Consider the following 20,698-nt stretch of genomic DNA (forward strand, 5'->3'; position numbering starts at 1 on the left):
CTGAATATACCCATCCTGCTGGGCCAGATGAGATTAGGGCTGAGATCAAAGCTGGCCTAATGCAGTTTGCAGGCTGTTTTGTTTGGCTGGGGCGGGGGGCGGGGGGGGCGTGCTGGGGGGTTGGGTTGGATTATGTTTTGTTCTAAATTTAAGTTAGGTGCCAACATTTCCATATAAAAATCCAGATTTCTGACTTCATTTTAAAATAAAAGGGGGCTGGGCAACATGGGTGGTCCTGTGTGGTATTGATCAGCTGAACTGTATGCCTCCCCGCCCCCCGCAGTCTGTTGTGCTCTTTTATGCTCACTTTGCCTGGGTCCTGTAGACGCTTGAGTTTTCTACCTCTGAATCGAGGATCAGTAAGTAATAAAGGTACAAAGATAGATTGGTGACAGACAGTTTAATGCCAGATTAAGGAGTATAAATATGGGCAGTGGGCATCTGATAAGAAATTGATGAGATTAAAGCCATATTTAGGAGGATTATCTGGATCAGTGGGGAAGATGCAGAAGTTGAGGAGGACAGTTACGGTTTTGAAAGGGAAAAGACAGATGTGATGCTGTTGGCATGCTTAAGTGGGCTTAAAAATGCAAAAAGGAAGTCTGTTAAGGAGATGTCACCCAGAAAGGCTACTAGTGCTACATGAAACCCATCGGGCCCTTTGAACTTGCTGGGAAATCTGCCTTGCAGGCTTCCAGAAGTCAGGCCCATGTTTGCTGTAGGGGGACAGTGAGTCTGATCATTTGAAACAGCTGTTTATGATTATTATAACATCTCAGTAATAGTTACAGACATGCTTTTTTTCCTTGTTGTGAGCCCAGATAGGTGATCACTAAGAAAACAGAAGTGCTGCCCTGGCTGGTGTGGCTCAGTGAATTGAGCGCTGGCCTGCGAACCAAAGGGTTGCAGGTTCAATTCCCAGTCAGATCACATGCCTGGGTTGCAGGCCAGGTCCCCAGTTGGGGGCATGCAAGAGGCAACCACACATTGATGTTTCTCTCCCTCTCTTTCTCCCTTCTTTCTCCTCTCTCTAAAAATAAATAAATAAAATATTAAAAAATAAATGGAAGTGCTAGGAAAGCTGTGGCAAACTGAGAAACTTGGGCTGTGGGAGCAAAGCTCACGTTGGATGGTGGGTGCTGAGCTGTGTGTGGTGTCACCACACACCAGCTGCCTGGTCACTCTGCCTTGGCAAACACTCTCAGGCTGTTGGTTTACAGTCATTGTTCTAAGCAGACACTAAATTAAAAGAAAGTTCCGTTTTAAATAGGCTAAAATTAATATTTGATCATTATTAACTGTGTGTTGGGTACTCTTCTAAGTTCTTTATGCAGGTGTTTAATCATCACAACTATCTTCTAGAAGCACTGTTGCTATCTCTGCTTCCCGGCCATGAAACTGAGGCCCTAGAGGTTAAGAACTTGCCCAGGGTCACAAGGCTAATCAGGAATGGAACCAGGATTGAACCCAAAGCCCCCTCTCTAGAGGCTTTTCTTTTAACCACTGTGTTAAACTGACTCTACCTTTATCTGGTCCCACGTCCCACGAATAGGCAAATTCATAGGTAGAGAGCTTTAAGCTCCAGTACAGCTTAGTTCAGAGGTGTCAGTTTGGTTCAGGCCCCCCTAGAAGAGATGACACTCACGAACTGACCCTTAAAAAACTGCCTTGCACGGAAGAGATAATGTTCTGGTCCCTGGATGACCTTGACAGAGTAGGGTTCAAAGGGCTGTTCTCTTCTTATCACTGAATGGGTCACTGTTAACTTTCAAAGTATATGTTGGTAACCCTGTATTTATTAAACATTGAAAAAGGCCTCACAAAAATTCTTATTTAATGTACACTAAAGCATATTAACTTTTCTTACGTTCTCATATGCTCTCAAAGAGCACATTTTATAAATACTCGAATTGGGAAGGAAGGGCAGAACGGTCACATCGCAGGCGTTTGTACAGTGCCTCCACACTCGTCAAGGTCTCCTACCACATTTAGTGTGGCTTCCTTCTCTCTGGCCCACAGATGAAATATGTGAATGAAAGGTTCCAAGATCAAGACAACAAAGAGGTGCTTCTCATGTGCATTGGCATCACGTCGGGGGTTGGACGGCTGTTCTTCGGCAGGATTGCAGACTACGTGCCTGGCGCAAAGAAGGTGTATCTACAGGTACTTTCTTTAGTCCTCTCCCCTAGCAAATTATTCTGTCTCCTACTGGCTTGTTTATTTACTTGTTTTCATTTGCTTAAATTCTTCTGTAAAAATAAGGAGCCTAATTTCTACAAGCCATTTTTCAAAGGCAAAATCAGTTCAGAGTTTTGGGTTTTCAGCATGAAAAATTGGTGCTCAAAAACAGTCGTCTTTGTTTAGTTGTGGAACTGCACTAAACCAAAATGTTTTTTGCCTGTAGCCTTTTTTCTAAGAAGAGTGTCTTTGTCATAGTCCTTACAGTCATGTGCCCTTTGCAATGTCTTGTGAAGTTCAGGAGCAGGGTGTGTTTGTCCTTTGAGCTTCTTTTTTGCAATTTGCCTCCTGGGTATTGTGGAGTACACACTAAACAAATGCTAATTCTAAGATCAGATGGACCTCATTGGACAAGTATTTAAGTGATTCCATGCCTGCAGATGAAACATGGTCTGTGGTCTGGATTAGTAGCCAATGGTCTCATGGGGAAACAGAAAACAGTGTTACAGCACAGTGGAGTTGTGGGTATGCTGGGGGGTGGGTGCCATAGCGACATAGCTGCCAAGCATCTGCATCACTAGTGAGGGTCTGAACAGCCATCCTGGGCTGGCAGAGTGTTAAGCCATGAGTAGTAGACAGATAAGGAAGACAGATAAGGGTGTTCCGTGCAGAGGAAACCATGTGGGCAAAGAAGTGCAGGTGTGACGGAAACTGAATGTCCAAATGGAATAAAGAGAGAACAGCAAGTAGCTTGACTGGGGGGTTGGGAGGCAGCCAGGTTGGGAAGGGCCTTTATGAGCACAAAAGAGAATGAACTCTATCCTGAAATCTGCCAGGACCCATGAAAGGATCTTAAGCAAGGGAATGACATGACATGAATTGTAGTTTATAAAGTTTAATCCAGCAACTATGAAGGGTGGGATGAAGTGGAGGAGGAGGTAAGAGTTGAGAAAGTCACAAAAGGCCACATACTGAATGATAATGTTTCATGAAGTGTCCAGCACAGGGAGCTCCGTAGAGACAAAAAGTAGATTAGTGGTTTCCAGGGACTGGGGAAGAGGGAATGGGGAGTAACTGCTACTGGGTATGGGGTTTCTTTTCGGGGGTGATGTATTCTAAAATTAGATAGTATTGATGGTTGTACAACCTTGTTAATGTAAAACCCTTTGAACTGTCCACTTTAAATGGGTGAATTTTATGGTATATGAATTTATATTTCAGTAAGGCTGTTATTTAAAAAAAAAAAAAAAGCAGGGGCAGACGGACAAGTTGGAGACTTTTGAAGTACTCTAGGCAGGACGGACCAAGGCAGAGATATGGGAATCAAATAGGGAGTAAAACAGGGGTACAGGGAATGAGGGGTCAATGGATCCATCTAAGCTGGGTCTGAGATTTATGGCTCGGATAACAGAGTGGGTGGTTTTGCTGTTTTATCAGGTTGAGTAATTCAGTAAATTGGAGTAAAATGATGAATTCATTTTTGTCACATTAAGTTTGCAGTGCTTGTGGAAAAGCCAAGTTGAGTTTGGAGCTCCTGAGAGAGTCCTGTGGGACTTGGGTATTCACGGACTGTACGGGGTGAAGGGAGGACCAGGGGTGTGAAGGGAGAGGCCGGATGGGGAGGGAAAGCAGGGCACAGGGGTGGGAGCGGTCAGCAGCATCCGTAGCTGGTGAGAGGGCAGGCGTGGCAAAGACTAAAAGCTTTTCGTTGGATTTAGCAACAGAAGCTTCAGTGGATTGACAGGTGCAAAAGTCTGACCGTGATTAGTTGAATAAATGGAAGTGTAGACAACTCTGCCCAGAAGCTTGGCTGTGGTGGAGGGGAGGCAGAGGAGAGCCGAGAGGGGACGGGGGTTCAGCACCGAACACGTCTGCTCACTGTGCGGAGGAGAGGCGGTGTTGGAGCAGGGCCTTGAGGAGAGGTGAGATTTGGGCACAGGAAAGTGATTGGAAAGGGGAACAGATAACATGACTTACTGTGTACCGAGGGGAAAGCAGGCCAGTGAAGAAAGGTGACCGGAAAAAATGGGTTCCTGTGAAATGCGGCGTCGGGGAGAGCTGCGTGGGTACTGTGGGCCGCCCGAGAGGCAAGCGGGTGGGTCTCAGAGCAAATGAAGCCTGAAACTTCGCTGGAGGCAGAAATGGCAAAACCGAAGCCGTCCCACTTGGGGCACCTCCAGTTGGCCACAGTGATGCGGGGATAAATCGAAGGCTTTGGGACGAGGGGAAGACCAAGTATGAGATGGACTCAGGCTCTGAGAACCGGGGGCGTGAGGCTACTGCAGGCGCCGAGCAGGGCTGCTGGGGCCGGGACTTTCGGGACAGCTCTCCTTCACAGGTCCCGGGAGCCAGAGCCCACTCAGCGGCACGTGACACACACAAATGAACTTCCGCTAATGGATCTGAAGGAGTAACAGCCGCCATACATTAAGCATTCCCACCTGCATTACCTCCTTTACCCCTCAGCCTGGCCCTTTGGGGGAGGTCCTCTGGTTTCCGCCCACAGAGGTGAACGCCCAGGAGGAGCGGAGAGGCTGCCTCGCTGTGCGTGGCAGCAGTGAGCAGGTCCCGGCGGACAGCCGCGGGAAGCAGCCTGGTCACACTGCCAGAGGACGGGTGGGAGAGGTGTGCTTCTTAAAGTATTTACTGTACTGTTGATGGGCGGACTGAGGAGTTCAAGATTTTAGCCTTAGTGGGCAGGCTTCGGCGCCTAATGCTCGGGGAAAGCGGTTATTTCGGGAATCGGAACGCATGGCCACGTGACTCCAGGAGGCCAACCAGCAACGCAGCCTTTGTGCCCCGGGGAGTCTGCAGGCCTCGGAGACGGTCTGCAGTCCGAGCCGCTGTGTTCCAGGAAGGGAACATCCACGGCGCAGACAAAGAATTGTTGATCAACAGATAAAGTACTAGGAAAATGCTGCCAGGCTGCAACTCTTTTCCGGTGAACCGTCCCAAACCCTTTACCTACCCTTTCTTCTCCTTATAAAAAGGTCGGCTTGAGATGAGATGTTAAGACAGTTTTTGAGGCTTCATAACCTCCTGTCTTCTCAGGTCGCACTTCTTCTGAATAAAGCGCCCATAAAGATTTGATCCTTCTCTCTGCTTACTGGTTCTGGTAGTGACAGGCAGCATGAATGCCAGCCTTTCCGGTTTCACTGTGATCAATCCCTGTTATATTAATACCTAATTGTGGATATCCACGTCAAACCTTTAGCAGAACATTTGGTCTTGTTCTCAAGTGTCAAGGGAGCCCTCTAATGGACATTTGTTGCATTACAAACTTTCAGCTTTTCATTCATTCAAAAAATTCTGGACACAGCCCAGGCGGCGACTTCCCACCCACAACGAAAAGTGGTGCTTCTCAGGTTCAGCAGCCATACCAAGGGAAGTTGCACCACAGGCGGGGTCCCCAGTCTGACATATTTTTGTTTTGAAGAGCAAAAGCCATGGGGAAGGCAGCATAAGAACAATAAAGAACCCAAATTATTTCATTTTCAGAAAAGCAAAACATGCCCTGGCTGATATGGCTCAGTGGATTGAGTACCGGCCTGTGAACCAAAGGGTTGCAGGTTTGATTCCCAGTCAGGGCTCATGCCTGGGTTGTGGGCCAGGTCCCCAGTAAGGGGGGCACGAGAGACAGCCACACAATGATGTTTCTCTCCCTCTCTTTCTCCTCCCTTCTCCTCTCTCTAAAAATAAATAAAATATTTAAAAGAAAAAGCGAAACAGAAAATAAAATTTCTCTGTGCATACTGTGTGCCAAGCAGTCACCTAGACCTTGGTAGCATAATTTAAACAAGACAGATATGGTCCCTGAGTTGCTGGAGCAAGACTGGAAGCAGGAAGAAGCTGGGCCTGTTTGGGAACTTGAGAAGACAGAGTGGCATGCGAACAGGTTGGAAAGCCAGGAGGGCCCAGATGATACGGAGCCTTCAGAACCAAGAAGAGATTTCACTTGAAGTGTAGTGGGTCTTTGCTGGAAAGTAACGGGGCCTGATTTTACATCTTAGGGTCACTGTGGTTGCTCTGTGTGTGGCGGATGGGTTACTGGGGGGGGAAGCAAGGGTGCAAGAGTGGGGGGAGACCAGTGAGGAGATCCGTGGGGTGGTCCGGGAGAGAGGTGACAGAGGTCCACACTAAGGTGCCATGGCACATGAAGTTGCAGTATGTTTTACACATCAGTGTTTTACTCCAACTTGTGAAAAATTTTCTTATTACTTGTAGGGCAGTCAGGTCATTTACTACATTTTTGGGGCACAATTTAATACATATTACATGTAATTTACAGAAGAAAATACTTTCCTAATTTGTCCCATGTTTGCTCTGTGGTGACACAGCAGTGAGTTAAAAGTAATCTCATTTTGGATGAAAGGTTAGTCACAACCTTTTAGGTCCGCTTTCAGGTCTTACCTGAGAAGGTAAGATAAGTCCATCTTTCGGAGGACTTCAGTGTGTCCCGTGGCTGCTGGGAGCCACTGTTGGGTCTGTCTTGTGATCACAGTGGCCCTGGGGCCAGCCCGCACAAGCCTAGCCCACATGGGGCCTGCCCTGTACACCAGCCCCTGCTCTGTCCCTCTGTCACCCCCGCTTCCCCGGCCCAGCTTCCCGCACTCAGTGTGGTGTGGATTCTCGGCTGGGCTGCGGCCAGTTCCAGCTCGGCCTGTTTGCTCATCCTCTTTCTCTCCTCTCTGCCTCCCTGGCTGCCTGCCCTTTGGTCCAGCCTTTAAGGGTTGGAATGCTCCTGCTGCTTACCTCTCTTTCCTTCCTTTCGTTGGTGTTCTCTCATACCCACTCCCCGCTTTTGATTGCTACATCCCAGCCTCCCAGCCTCATGGGACTCGGACAGTTCTCTCCCCAACTTGTCCCTTGAAGCCACTTCTGAGTGCAGCTGGGCACAGAACACACTTCACAGCCTCCCACGGGCCTAATTCCTGGTCAGAGTCATCTTGGGTTTGTGAGGCTGCAGAGCAGAAAAGCACAGGCTCTGGGGTGAGACCGGAGTTCACACCAGTCCTGCCATTAATTTGTCTCCAGAGCTGTTCAAGGCCTGTGGCAAGGATTGACGGTGACGTCTTCTATGAAGTGCTGGCCCAAAGTGGATGATTGCTTCATCCTTGCTCCTATTATGCATTAATATTCTGTTAAATACTGAGGCAGATCCTAATCTGGGACAGGTCTTGAGAAAGGAGACCTCAGTGATCCTGAACTGGCGGCTTTGTCACAGGTAACAGAGTTCAGGAACGTATCTCACACTTTTGCTTAGAGTTTCGAATTCGGCCGTCCGTCAAGGTCCTGGGTTTCGGGTATTTTCAGCCTAACAGTTTTATATCCTGAATGAAGAGATAACCAAACTGCATCACATGGAATAATAATGGTTAAAGAAAATCTTTGCAAAGGTTCCCAGAGTATGTTCTCATGTGTACTTTATTGGGAAGCAGACAGGCTGTGTTCTGGTATTTTCTTACCTTCTTCCTTTGCTTCACAGGCCTGTCCTTCCAGTGGGCAGTAAATTACTATGTCTTTGAGTCTGTAATGTGTAACTGTTTCAGAAGTGTGCAAGTGTTGCAAAGGTCTGGAAGTTGTAGCTCCGCAGTGACAGAATGGGAAACTTGGGTTTGGATCACTGTCCCGCGGTGTCACATTTCTGTGGCGTGGGCACAGTCAAGCCTGGCGTCCCTCCGTGGGAAGCAGAGAGGCCCGAGCGGCCCGTGGGTGTGCGTAGGGAAGGTCTGGGAGGGTGCAGACCACACTGAGTGGTTATTCCTGCTGAGGACAGTGGGGGTGGGTGAGCATGAGAGGATCTTGAAGGAAGACTTTCATATTGTATATATTGTTCTAAGATGTGAATTTTTTAAAAAATGTATTCATGGGTTACTTCTGTAATTTAGAATTTTTTTGTAATTTAGAAAAATTAATCACCTCCATATCCATCTTCTTGTGAAACCTCCTCCCCTGGCTGAGCAGGATGAACTGATTTGTGTTGCCCCGTTTTTTGTTCTACTTGACATTTCCCTGAAGATATCTTGGGATAAGCATATATGCTTTACCTATTTCCAAAATATTACCCAAATTCTTAGCAACTCCCCATCCTGCGTGAGGCCCCTATTCTCGGCTGGGCTGTGGCTCGGGGGCCACCTCCTCCCTCAGGCAGAAATGGTGGTGCTCGTGCTGTGGAAGAAGTTGGACAGACTCCCTGTGAAGCACTTCGAAAGGGCTGTGGCCTCTTGTGCTTTAGATGAAACCAGCCACTTGGCTGTGGCCCGAACTCTTCCCTTCAGTTTGTGCTGGACTAACAGAGCTCTGCTGCCCACTGGTTTCTGCCCAGGTTCCTCCCCGGGGGCTGTAAAAGTCCAGAAACTTGATATCGCACCAGTTCATAGGAGGAACACTAGACTCTGCCTCCGGCCACTTTCGCGTCTGCCTGTGCAAACGCCTGCTTATTCAGGTGCAGCTCATTTTTCCTCTTGAACTGTACTTAGGTTCCTGAGCAAAAGCTAAACTGACAGTTCTCCAAGAATGCTCTTTGTAGTAGAAATGAGAATGGTAATAGCAAAAAAAAAAAATTTACCTTAATCAAGTACATAACCTAAATCAAGCAGGGGGTTATTCTTCTAGAGCCTGTAGTATTATGACAGGATATATTTCCTTGGGTGGTTTTAAGAAAACAAAAGCAAGAAAGACATCTTAACTGTCAGTGCCTTAGTAAATGTCAGTGCCGAAACCCAGGAGAAAATTAGAGACCTTTGAACCCTTATTTAAATGTAACCAGAGCTGCTGTTTTTGAGGAAAACAGACCAAACAAAACGAAACAAAAGCTAAAACACTGCATATAATACTAAATTTATTCATCTTTCAAATTCTGGAGCCCAGAATCTACAAATCAGTATTTGATGTATGGATCAATATTTATCTGGGAAGAGTGATGAGGAAGTTACGAACCTTCTGTAATTCCAAACAGTTTGCAAAATCTTGGCCTGTGCTCCTTGTGGCTCAAATATCCCTGCACATGAGGAACACGTCTGTCCTCAGCAGCCCGGCCTGTGGGCCCCCAACCGAGCTGCGTTTTGGATGGTGACACCTGCTGGGAAGGAGCATCACTCCTCACTGCTGGAGCTGCAGGGGAGGAAGAAACAGCTAGTTAGAGAAATGCCAAAGAGTAAATGTGTGAATTTCTGTGAACGCAGATCTTAAAGAAAAACCAAGAAAGTGTACTTTGAAATAACAACGAACAACTTTAATTTGACAATTGTTATTAAAATATAACAAATTTAAATAACTAATAATTATTGTCAAATAATTGAAAAAGACTATAAATTAATATAGTATGAATTGAGAATAGGAGAATTTACAGTCAGGTAAAGTTTTAAGAAATATTCCCAAAATATATAGTAATACATTTTGAACTCTGAAGTGAATGATTTCCCAGAACTGACCAAAAAACTGATGTCTCTCAGGGATTTTTAAAACACGAAATATCTGACTATTCAGATATTTCAGGGGCACAGACCTGTTTTCCCTTAGATTATCAAATTTAAAAAAATGATAACAGCCCACACAATATAGCTGTCCACTTTGAATCAAAATTATACCTGTTTTTTGGTCAGGTTGGCAACAAATATATTTGGCACGCCGCAGGATTTTGGTACTTATTTCACGGGTGTCATGAGATGAAGCGGTGGAAGTTGCCTCCGTAATGGAAATACTGAGAAAGTGCTCGGGGAGCTCAGGGGGGGTGACTGCGGACATTGTCACCTGTATACAGTCCAGGGGAGCTGGGCCGGGAGGCGACAGACCCGTAACTGCCTTGAACTTGTAAACGTGTCGCCCAGGAATCACAAGATTCACTTCTCCCGAATGCAGAGTTGACACTGCGTTGTCTGTCCTAGGTTCTCTCCTTCCTCTTCATCGGCCTCATGTCCATGATGATTCCCCTGTGTAACGTCTTCGGGGCCCTCATCGCTGTCTGCCTCATCATGGGCCTCTTCGACGGGTGCTTCATTTCCATCATGGCCCCCATTGCCTTCGAGTTGGTCGGCGCCCGGGACGTCTCCCAAGCGATTGGATTTCTGCTCGGATTCATGTCTGTGCCCATGACTGTGGGCCCACCCATTGCAGGTAAATGTGATTCTTCTCCAGTAGTTACATTAATTCATAGCATTATTACTACAGGTCCTAAGTCTCACTTGTATGTAAAATATATAACTTATTAGTTACTGGTTTTTTGTTTTTGTGTACCACAAAGAGCTAAATACAACATGTCACATAGTGCATGATTCCATTTATGTGAAATATCCAGAACAGGTGAGTCCGTGTAGGCAGAGAGTAGACCTGTGGTTGCGGGGGGCGGGAGGTAAGGGGGGCTATGGAGTAACTCCGTAACGGGAGTGGAGCTTCTTTCTGGTGAGGTGGACACATCTGGAACTAGACAGAGGTGGTGGTCGCACAACGTTGTGAATGTACTAAATGCCACTGAAATGGTTAATTTTATGTTACATGAAATTCACCTTCAGAAATCTTCTGAAGCCCTGGCTGGCGTAGCTCAGTGGATTGAGCATGGGCTGGGAACCAAAGTGTCCCAGGTTCGATTCCCAGCCAGGGTACATTCCTGGGTTGCAGGCCAGAACCCCCAGCAACCGCACATCGATGTCTCTCTCTCTCTCTCTCTCTCCCTTTCCCTCAGCTCCCCCCCTTCCCTCTCTAAAAATAAATAAAATCTTTAAAAAAAAAAAAAAAGAAGAAGACAGAACAAGTAAAAAAAAAAAAAAGAAATCTTCTGAGTGGCAGTACAGAGATGTCTCATGTCCAGTGTCACTTGGGTGCCAGTGTGACTTAGGATGATAGGAAGATTTGTAAAATTTAAATGTGCGTACTATCATCTGTGTTGGCACGTGAAGGCTCAGTTACAGTCCAGCTCTGCCAGCTGGGAGCCAGTCGGGAATCCAGCAAGTGGCGTCACCACTGCACAGACCAAACAGAACTCAAGGTCCCCGGGCACAGTCTCTGCAGGAGACCCTCCAGCCCTGCCCCCCCACTAGTCACACTATTTTTACACCTGACAAGCCGAGCTTTTTAGGGTTTCCAAGTCCACAGTAGACGACAAGAAGCACTTTGGTAGGAATGGTGTTTGCGACTAGAAGTAACTGCTAACAGGCCCAGAGTGAAGGAGGTAGCAGGAAACTTCCGAAGCATGCAGAGCAGTCCGGCAGCTGGCGACCCCAGGAGCTTCTGGGGGCTCACAGTGTTACAGCCAAACTAGTTAGTGTTTGGGAGTATGAAAGGCTCAGTGATGCAGGAAATACTCTCATTCGGAAGATGGGAAAGTCCCACACTTAGACAGATTGTGTCTTTTAGGATTGTGTTTCCACCCGGAGTGTGTGCGTGCACCCTTTTTAAGTGTGCGGGTGCCCCACCGGACAGACCCTCGGCGGGGTCGGGCGGTTAGTGCGCCCTGTTCCCTGGACGTTTCCGATAACCGAGGTTGTGAAGTGCGAGTTGAATACATTTAAAAACACTAAGATAACTAATTAAAATTTGGATCGGGCTAGAATGAAACATAAGGAGTACGCTGAGTAACAGGTTTCAGAAGCAGAGTTCAAGGATCTATCAGAGCGCCCCAGACAGGTTCTCATATTTTCCTCTCGTGAGGACAAACCTGCGTTATCTTTCAAAGATGTATTTAATCACCCTTTTCTCCCTGGCTTAGATTTATAAATTTTTCATGATTTTAAATGGTAATTTTAAACAGTTTCATGATATTTCATACACAGACCCGAGGAAGGCTTGAAATGCCGACACTCTGAGGCGGGCATGAGCGTGTGCAGCTCGGTGGCAGCTTCCCTGACACCGTGGGGCACACCGGCCCAGGCGACCTCCGCCGGGCTTTGAGCTCGCCAAAGCTTGGTGGCGAATATTTTTTCCATGTAAGATCTTGTAGTGTGTGACGAGATTAAAGATATGAGATCTGTTCCTTCCTCATATCGGAAAAGGTTTATATTTCAGACACATTTCCTAAAAAATGTTTAGTAATATGAGACATTTCACCTGGTTCTACTGAGATGAAGTTATTAGGTGGGGATGAGGCAGGCCATCGGTGGGACTGAGCTGAGACCCCTAAGGGCCACACTTGTTCTCTCTCGGTGACAGTTTTTTCCCTTCCCAGGGTTACTTCGGGACAAGCTGGGCTCCTATGAGGTGTCATTCTACCTTGCCGGGATACCCCCCCTGATTGGAGGAGCTGTCCTTTGTTTTATCCCGTGGATCCACAGTAAGAAGCAGAGAGAGATCAGTAGAACCACTGGAGGGGAAAAGATGGAGAAAATGCTGGAGAACCAGAACTCTCTGCTGTCGAGTTCATCTGGAATCTTAAAAAAAGAATCTGACTCTGTTATTTAATGCCTTACATACCTCCACCAGACTGGGCTTGCTTTCAGAAGTTTAAGCAAGTTTTCCTTTTATATGAATTGCAAATTTCTTATTTTTTTAATCATACCCTAAGAATAGCACAATAATGGGAAATAGAACCATTATTACTGTAAGAACCATTTTCTGCCACTGAATCGCTGTCTGATATTTCTGTGGGTCTGAGGGCAGAGACTCTGGTACATGAAACCATGTCTGGAAGTCAAATAATATGAGAACTTGGATCTGTTTCAGTAAAAAGCAGCTTTGGAAACTGAATGTTATTTAGCGTCTACAAATATTTAAAAATACCTCAAGCTATACTGAAAAGGTTGCAATTTGGTTAGGCCTGGAAATATTGTTTGTTGTCTCACATGCTGTTTTTAGTTCTGGTATCTATATTTTAATTTCTTCTCATATTTGGAAAGTTTTTTCAAAATTTAAGCCTGGATTCTAGGTAATGTGAGACACACCTAAACCTCAAGTCTGTGTTCAAGTCACTTGCCTGTCGAACAGGCTGTGGGACGCAGCTCTGATGCACTCTGGGGTCAGGACCCTCCTGGGGCAGACGCTGACAGTGTTTCTGTGATCAGCATGTGAGATGGAAAGGACCCTGTGCGTACGGGCAGAGCAGCTCAAAAATCAGGTATTTCTTCCCTTTTCCCCTTGGGTTTGCAGTGTGTTTTACTCAAGTAGCCAGAAACACCCCAAATTTCTGAATTTGTTTAAATTGTAACAATAAAGTAAAATAGAATGAATGAAAGACACTCTGGCAATATTAATGTAGAATTTTTTCTCACTTCTGAATTTGTTAGCACTAGGACCTGATATTTAAACAAAATCTTATTGAGCATGTTGTCAAGTTGCAGCGGCAGGCACACGGGAGAAAATCTTTGTGTTTGTGAGTCTCTGTTTCTGACGACACAGTTGCTCACATTGGTTTATGAAAACAGTGGGTCTTGAAAGGTTGAAAGCATTTGTAAGGAGAAACAACTGCTACATTCCCAAGACTTTCTGGCAGAAATTTGCATTCATGTGTATTTTTCCTAGTGTGTTCCCCATTAATGTTCCCCATACTTTTTCCTGTTTACACACAGATAATTGTAAAGAAGCTATTAGAGTTTTAAGGACCCAAAATTAAAACCCAAGTCATGTCATGACCCTAACTCATCTACAAAAAAAAAAATGGGACACGTTCCCAGTCCCTGGAATTATGTTTCAGTGCATTTTTGTTCCTTATTTAGAAACAAAATAATATGCAAATATATTTAAATCCTAAATGTAGATATATATTAGATTTTCCTCAAATGTAGCTTTTTCATGTGGGAAGAATGTTGCCCTTTTCTAAAGCACCTCCAGGATCCACCTGTTTCTAAATTCCCCATAGGGAGGAAAACTCCATTATCTCCTCACTCCACTTTGCAGCTACTGTTGTTTCTGAAAGGCAGAGCAGTCCCACTTCCACTTGGCATCTGGAGCTAAGGAGCGGTGCCTGGGAAGCATATGGGTTTGTAGTCGGTAGGGACCCAAGAGGCGGCACACCAGAGGCTGGAGGGAAGTGTGGCTATTATTTAAGTAGTTAGAAAACCCAGTAACTTTCCTTTCAGTATCAACTTTCTTATCTGCGATCTTGAGAGTTCAAAGTATATAAACATTGAATTTGGAATGATTTTTAGTAGGATTTTAAATAATTTTGTGAAAACACTCAGCAACTTACTACTTCCAATATTTTCATGTTTCATGTTTAGGGGACTTAGGTAATTTGTTTTTCAGAAGTTTCTGTTGCAAACAAACAAAAACCCCACAAATTTACATTTGATCACACTGCCCTCTTATATTCTTATTTTAAACTTTTAGAAAATGACTTAGAGGTGATATGATACGTGATTGGGTTTTTCATTTACTCATGCCTAGTTATAAAAACATCATTTCCTCATTAACAGTGCTTTCGAGATAGGTAAGAACATATAACTAAGACCAATCGTAAAAACTGCCTGAGACTCCTAGGACTCGCCCATCTGCAACTTTATAGAAAGAATAACTCTAAAGTAGAATATTTACTCAGTAAGGACTTCCAAAGTACTTTCCTTTCCAAATTTGGCTGATTTTAGGGGGGAGAGGTAATCTGAAACTCGAAGACTTGACCTTGCTTTGTTAGTTTTCATAATAAAAGAAAAGTCACTTAAGTTTTGATCATAAAAATTAGATCTCAGACTATTACACATACAATATCACATATATGTAGTTTTTAGTCCAGTGGAATGAGTCAGCTAGGATCTAGAACACCAGAAAAGCTCTATTATGATAGACTCTTATGGAGAGTACTGTGCTGTAATAATATAAAGTTAAAAAGAAAACGTATAAAAAGTAAAATGCTAAATTCCATAAAATGCATATTTAGTAATATGTTGTTTGGTACAAAAAGCTCTCAAAGTCTATGAAGTTCTAAAAGCTCTGCAAACTAAGAAAATGAAAAATACAAATATCCATAAAGATTAGTTTCAGACAGAAATATTAATCTTTCCATCAAAGTAAATTATTTCTAATTCTGAACAGAGTTTTAGATGGGGCTAATTTTTTTTAAGTTAAATTCAGACACTATTTTGAGAGGAAAATAACAGAGTCAGAACTCTGCTTTCCAGGTCATCATCCTATTTCTGACAGCACTCCGTAAATTCTCACATTTACGAGTTTCTTGCATTTGAGGTCAACGATAACATAAAAAGGGGAACAATTAGTGTTCTTCTCTGCAGAGATGCTGGATCAGATACACAGGTAGCCGATGCCCAAGGATGTTCCAGAAAAGGTTTGGTTAAATTTTATTGCAGTGGATATTGTTGGGATCCATCCATTTCAGGCTATTGATACTTTATTTAAAGTCTATAAATCGCTTTGATATAGTTGCAATGCTTAGTCTATAGCCCTACTACAGGACTTGTGATTTTCACTGAAAATTGCATAGTGATTGCATTAAACTTTCAATTCTGTTCATTTGCATTTCATGATCCGTACATTATCTGTTTGTGGGTGATCCCATGGGCTCTGCCCAAGTGTGGAGAAACCTTTAATGCTATTAGCTTCAACTTTTCACACATTTAAAGTAAATATACAATTGTAATTATAAACTAAACATGTCTTCTCTCGTATTATCTTCATCCTTATCATTCTTTTTCCCTTTACTTCCCCATATCCTTCAAATATCTGCTTTCAACTGAGAGTGCTAATGGTATACATTGAAATTTTTTAAAATTATGTGATTAAAATTTGGGGGGGTATTAAGTTTCATATAATTGGCCTCCTTTGTGCTAACATATAAAACTTTATTGAAATGTTTAAGGTTAGTGCTTTCAGAGAAAAGACTGTCAAGTTCTTAGCATACATATTTTTGAAGGGCATAATTTTTTACTTTGATTGTCCTATTCCTTTAAAGTTTTGCTAAATCTTAGTCCTGAGAGCACACCGTGGAGGGTGCCTTGGGCTGTGGGGGCCTCCTGGATGCGGTCCCCGGGGAGCCTGCCTCTGGCTGGCTCACACTTGGTGGGTTTAGGGGCACAACACAAAGGGGAAGGGATGAGCTAATTAGCTCCAATTTTTAAATATGTAAATGACTTAAATAAGTCTTTAAAACTTATTTAAACCCTTTCAGAAATTCCAGTAAACCCTTTCTGAAAACTTTATTGTTGCTGCCATAAACATTAAGGAGCAATTTCTGTATTAGATTAAAGATTGTTGCTTTTTTCCAGTACGCAAAAGTGGGAGGAAAAGAACGTTATTTCTTTTTACATCTGTAGTAATTTTAATTGGAAAGACAAGTGGTGTCTTGGCTAACAGAAAAATGCACCATTCATATAGCTTAGTTAACTCTTTAAAAAACTCAAACCTTTTGCTTTGTCACTAAAACAATGATTTGCCATTCACAACGGCGATGTGGTGTGTGGAATAAGAGCATACCATAGGAGGAGGGCTTGTCTCTTTACTGACAGTCATTCATTCTGCCCATGTTACACTCACCGATTATTTTGTTGCTGATGATTTGGTAAAAGGAAAATAAGACCATCTAGAGTCGGAGAATGGTTCGGGGGCCGGGATCGATCTCAAGGCGGACAGCAACAACAGGCAGCTCTGGGCTCACCATTATTTCATAGCCACGGCCACGTTCATCATTTCAGTTGCTGGTGGAGGCTAATGCTTTGGTTTATAAACACACTGGAGAGTGAAAGGTTGCAGTGCTCAGGAATAAAGGGCCAGATGCCCAGAGCTAAATGTGAGACCTGAATACAGCTCAGAACCACAGCTGCTGAAGTGTCATAAATGTGGACTTAGCAGATGGCTGGCTCCTTCTAAGACAGTGAAGACCCGTGGAGCAATATTGCCATATCTTCGAATCACTCAAAGAAACCTTGAAATCTGGGACATAGTAGTTTACTTAGCTAGTTCTTTGTTAAATTAATCCATTTTTTAAGTAGTGAACATTAATCATTTTGACCCCCACACATTCACAGAAATCCCCCATGGTATTAGTTTCTTGACAGATGTAAGACTACCTCATTTTTTTTTATGACACGGAAGAGTTTAATTTTTTATTATGACATTGGAAAGATACTGGGAATTAAGTAAAACCTTTTTGAGTACTTGACCATGACACTCTCAATTCTGGGATGACGAGGCGAGGGGGTGCAAGGAGTTAAGGGGGTCAAAATAGTAAAATTTCTTAAGTGCTTTGTTCCGACAAACAGATATAAAAGGAACAGAAAATGACCATTAACTAATGTGGCCTGTGGATAATCTAACAAAGGAAAGATCTGTGTGTAATACTGAACACTTACTAAATGCTTTACCCACAGCTTTTCCAATTAGACGGGCAGCCTGACGATGAGGTTTTGTTCTCATTCGTGTTTTCTTTGGCAGGATGGGGGGTGATCGATGACAACAGATTGTATGCTTGTGCCTTAACTCAATAACTTACATGTTGAACTTCTATAAAAGGCCCACTTTTCCTAGTGGTAAGGATTTTTTGTCTCTGGAGTCTTTGAAAATGCTGTTGTTGACTGTATCTATGGTGTGGAGGTTAACCCACAAGTTCCCAAGTGAATTAAAGATGTTTCCAGCCTCTCAATATTAGTTCTGTGGGAGGGGCATTTTGGAGTTGAACGTCACTGAGCATGTGAGTGAGAGGAACTATCTATATAAAATAACATTAAGAAATCAAATTAGGTATGTAATACTATTTTGAGGCCTCTAATATACAGAGCGCAGCAAAAGTAGGTTTGTAATTGTTTGTATAGGAACTAATATAATAATAAATAATAATAGAAGCATAAACTCTGTTTTGTGTACTCACAACTGTAAACTTACTTTTGCCCCACCCTGTATGACTTTTATTCTTTACCAGATAGTAGTACTTTCCAGTATCTGTCAGTTATTGAAGGAGTGGATTTTAAAAGTATTTTACATGTGTGTAAACACAAACCTGTTTTTCCTGTGGCCTGCCCTCCGTGCAGTCTTCCGTGGTGTGCTCTGGCTGGGGTGTGCTGCAGGAGTGGAATGGGTGAGCGCACCGGTCACTGCTCAGCCTGCATCGGTGCGTGATTTCAGGGACTGGGGCTCCTTGGCGAGAGTGCTGTATTCTGACCCCAGGCTATGAGCTGGTGGTGGTCCTGGTGCCTTTTTCCCTCTACCAAAGAAAGATTCAATCACGATTGGTGCTAAATTTCATGCTTCTTTCAAAATTATTTTTTCTCTTAAAGTATGTATAACACAACAGGAAGTGTGAGACCCAGCAGCGCTGCGTATGTTGCATGTTGTGTGTGCATCTGAGGAAGACACCTGATCTGTAAGGCAGTTCCTGAGTTCAGATGTCTACTTGGGGGCGTGTGATTTTTGTAAACACATAAGGCTTGAAAGTGGGAAATGTCAAAGAAAGTGATCACCAAATGAAAACATACTGACGAACATGGCCTCCAGACATCTCTGGTCAGTGTTTCTAGCATGGTGTGAGATACTAAAAGCATTCTGTAACTCTGAGGGTATGTAAAAAAAAAAATATGTATATTTTACTATATAGTTATATATTTACAAAATAACTTTAAATAGGTATTTTAAGGTATTTCTCAGGCTAAAATCAGAGTTCTGGGAGTCATCAGTCTTAAAACTTGGATAATGAGTTACATTTTTAAAAGAAACTTCACACTGAAAGTATCATTGTTCATCCTTCAGATTTAACCCAGAGACTTAAATGGTCAGGACTCTGAGTCGCTGTCAGCAGATCCCAGACCTCTGGGTGAGCAGGGGGGTTGGTCCCGCATCATGGCTGTGGCCATGTGGCCCTGTGGCACTCTCGTAACTGTCCACTCGATTCCAGGTGGATGCTGGCCCTAACGGACCTGCCTGCAGGGTTCAGATGAAGTGGGGACCACAGGCTTTTATTTAATCCTGCTGTCTTTTATAGACTTTGCCTTAACTCTGTTTTATGAGGATTTGATAAATATAAATTAGAAAAATGATGGTACACACTATCATTTTCCTAATCAGGAAGACCATACGTTCAGAATCTATTAGAGTTTACTGGATTCTCTTAGTCGAGAGTGCCTTTCTGCTGTTAACATGTGGAAGGGAGAATGGGGGCTTCGTAATCGGAAGTTACAGTAGAGTGAAATTAAATAGCCCTTTAAAATTACTTCTGATGTAACTGTTCATATACTGTGGTTTGAGAAATGTAAGCTTGGGCAAGCACGATGCTGGGTGAATTTGCATTCTGTCAGCTTGTTCTCCTGCCGGCTCGTTTACTTCAGCCTGGAAGTTACCGCTGCTGCAGACTGAGCCCTGCAGTACTGCTAAGGGAGAGCCCAGATACCTTCAGTATTTCCTAGTATAATATGACCTTTCTCATGCCAACCTGTTTAAATATTTATCTGAAAAGTAATTTTTAAATTATTTTGCATATTTTCAAACTCAGAGAAACAAGGTTTGTCTTAGACGTGAGAACCAAATTGTTCCGAGGGCGTGCTGAGCCCACGGCGCAGCTCTGCCTCCCTCCCCGGGTACAGGGCGCCATGCAGGCACAACAGCTGTTCCGATGCGGATCTCAGTGTGAAACGATTGTGTTGGGTCTGATCAGCATGCAGTATTTTAGTATGTGCCTTTTAAAAATGTTTCTTTTTAAAGAGTATAATTTAGAATTGATTTTTATAATGTATAGTTTAATATATAACCCACATCTTTTGAATGAAAAGAGCTTTGTAATCATTTTACTGTGGAACAATGTGATATATTCAGTAAATACAATAAAAAAATCTAGCAAATTTCTATAAGGCTTTGTGATTATATTCATGAAATTCCCGGGGAATAAAGGGAAGAAAAAGTTACTAAAGTGAAGAAAACAGTCTGTGCTGAATAAAAGGAAAAATAAGCTGTGTGCTTTTAAAGCTGTTTCTGTGTATCCCAAGTACGTCTGGGGGTGGTTCCTTCTCTGGAACAGAGGACAGGGATAGACAGGACCCAGAAGCTCTGTGTAGTCCAAAAACTATTTCTGCGACGCTTGTTTTGTAGTTAACACACATTACTGTTTCTTTTACTTACACTGATTTTACTTACCAACTTCAGCCAGTACTGGGTGACCTCCTGCTCATTCATAATGTCAGGGGATGAGCAAGAACCAGGCTGGAATATTTAAAAAAAGCAATCCCCTGTTATTATGGATTACCCACATTCAGATGGTGTTGATAAGCTGCTGAGCCCTAACTACAGAGTAAATCATCATTTATGTTTAATGGTGCTAAAGAGCCTGGCTGGTGTGGCTCAGTGGATTGAGTGCCAGCTTGTGAACCAAAGTGTTGCTGGTTCAGTTCTCTGTCAGGGCACATGCCTGGGTTGTAGGTCAGGTCCCCAGTAGGGGGCACATGAGAGGCAACCGCACATTGATATTTCTCTCTCTTCTTTGCCCTCTGTCTAAAAATAAATCTTAAAAAGATTTTTACATTAAACTCAAGAACAGGAAATTCACCATTTAATCCAACAATTGCTTCCTTGCCTGCATATGAGTACCAGAGTGTGCAGGCTACTGAGGACTTTTGAGAAAACTGGGAGAGAATGGTTATGACAGACTTACTGATTCTGAGCAAAA

General features: G+C 43.6%; 1 protein-coding gene across 1 annotated transcript in view; it reads left to right on the forward strand.

Moving 5' to 3' along the window:
- Positions 1–19,881, forward strand: part of SLC16A10 (solute carrier family 16 member 10) — a 106,919-nt gene extending 87,038 nt beyond the window's left edge. The window contains exons 4-6 of the mRNA XM_045843460.1: positions 2,020–2,163; positions 10,065–10,293; positions 12,338–19,881. Coding sequence (XP_045699416.1) covers positions 2,020–2,163; positions 10,065–10,293; positions 12,338–12,570 — 606 coding nt within the window. The 3' untranslated portion in view covers positions 12,571–19,881. The remainder of the gene's footprint in view (positions 1–2,019; positions 2,164–10,064; positions 10,294–12,337) is intronic.
- Positions 19,882–20,698: the final 817 nt, after the last annotated feature.

Source organism: Phyllostomus hastatus, unplaced genomic scaffold (assembly GCF_019186645.2).
Source record: "Phyllostomus hastatus isolate PE091 unplaced genomic scaffold, TTU_PhHast_1.1 phas_contig_40, whole genome shotgun sequence".
NCBI lineage: Eukaryota > Metazoa > Chordata > Mammalia > Chiroptera > Phyllostomidae > Phyllostomus > Phyllostomus hastatus.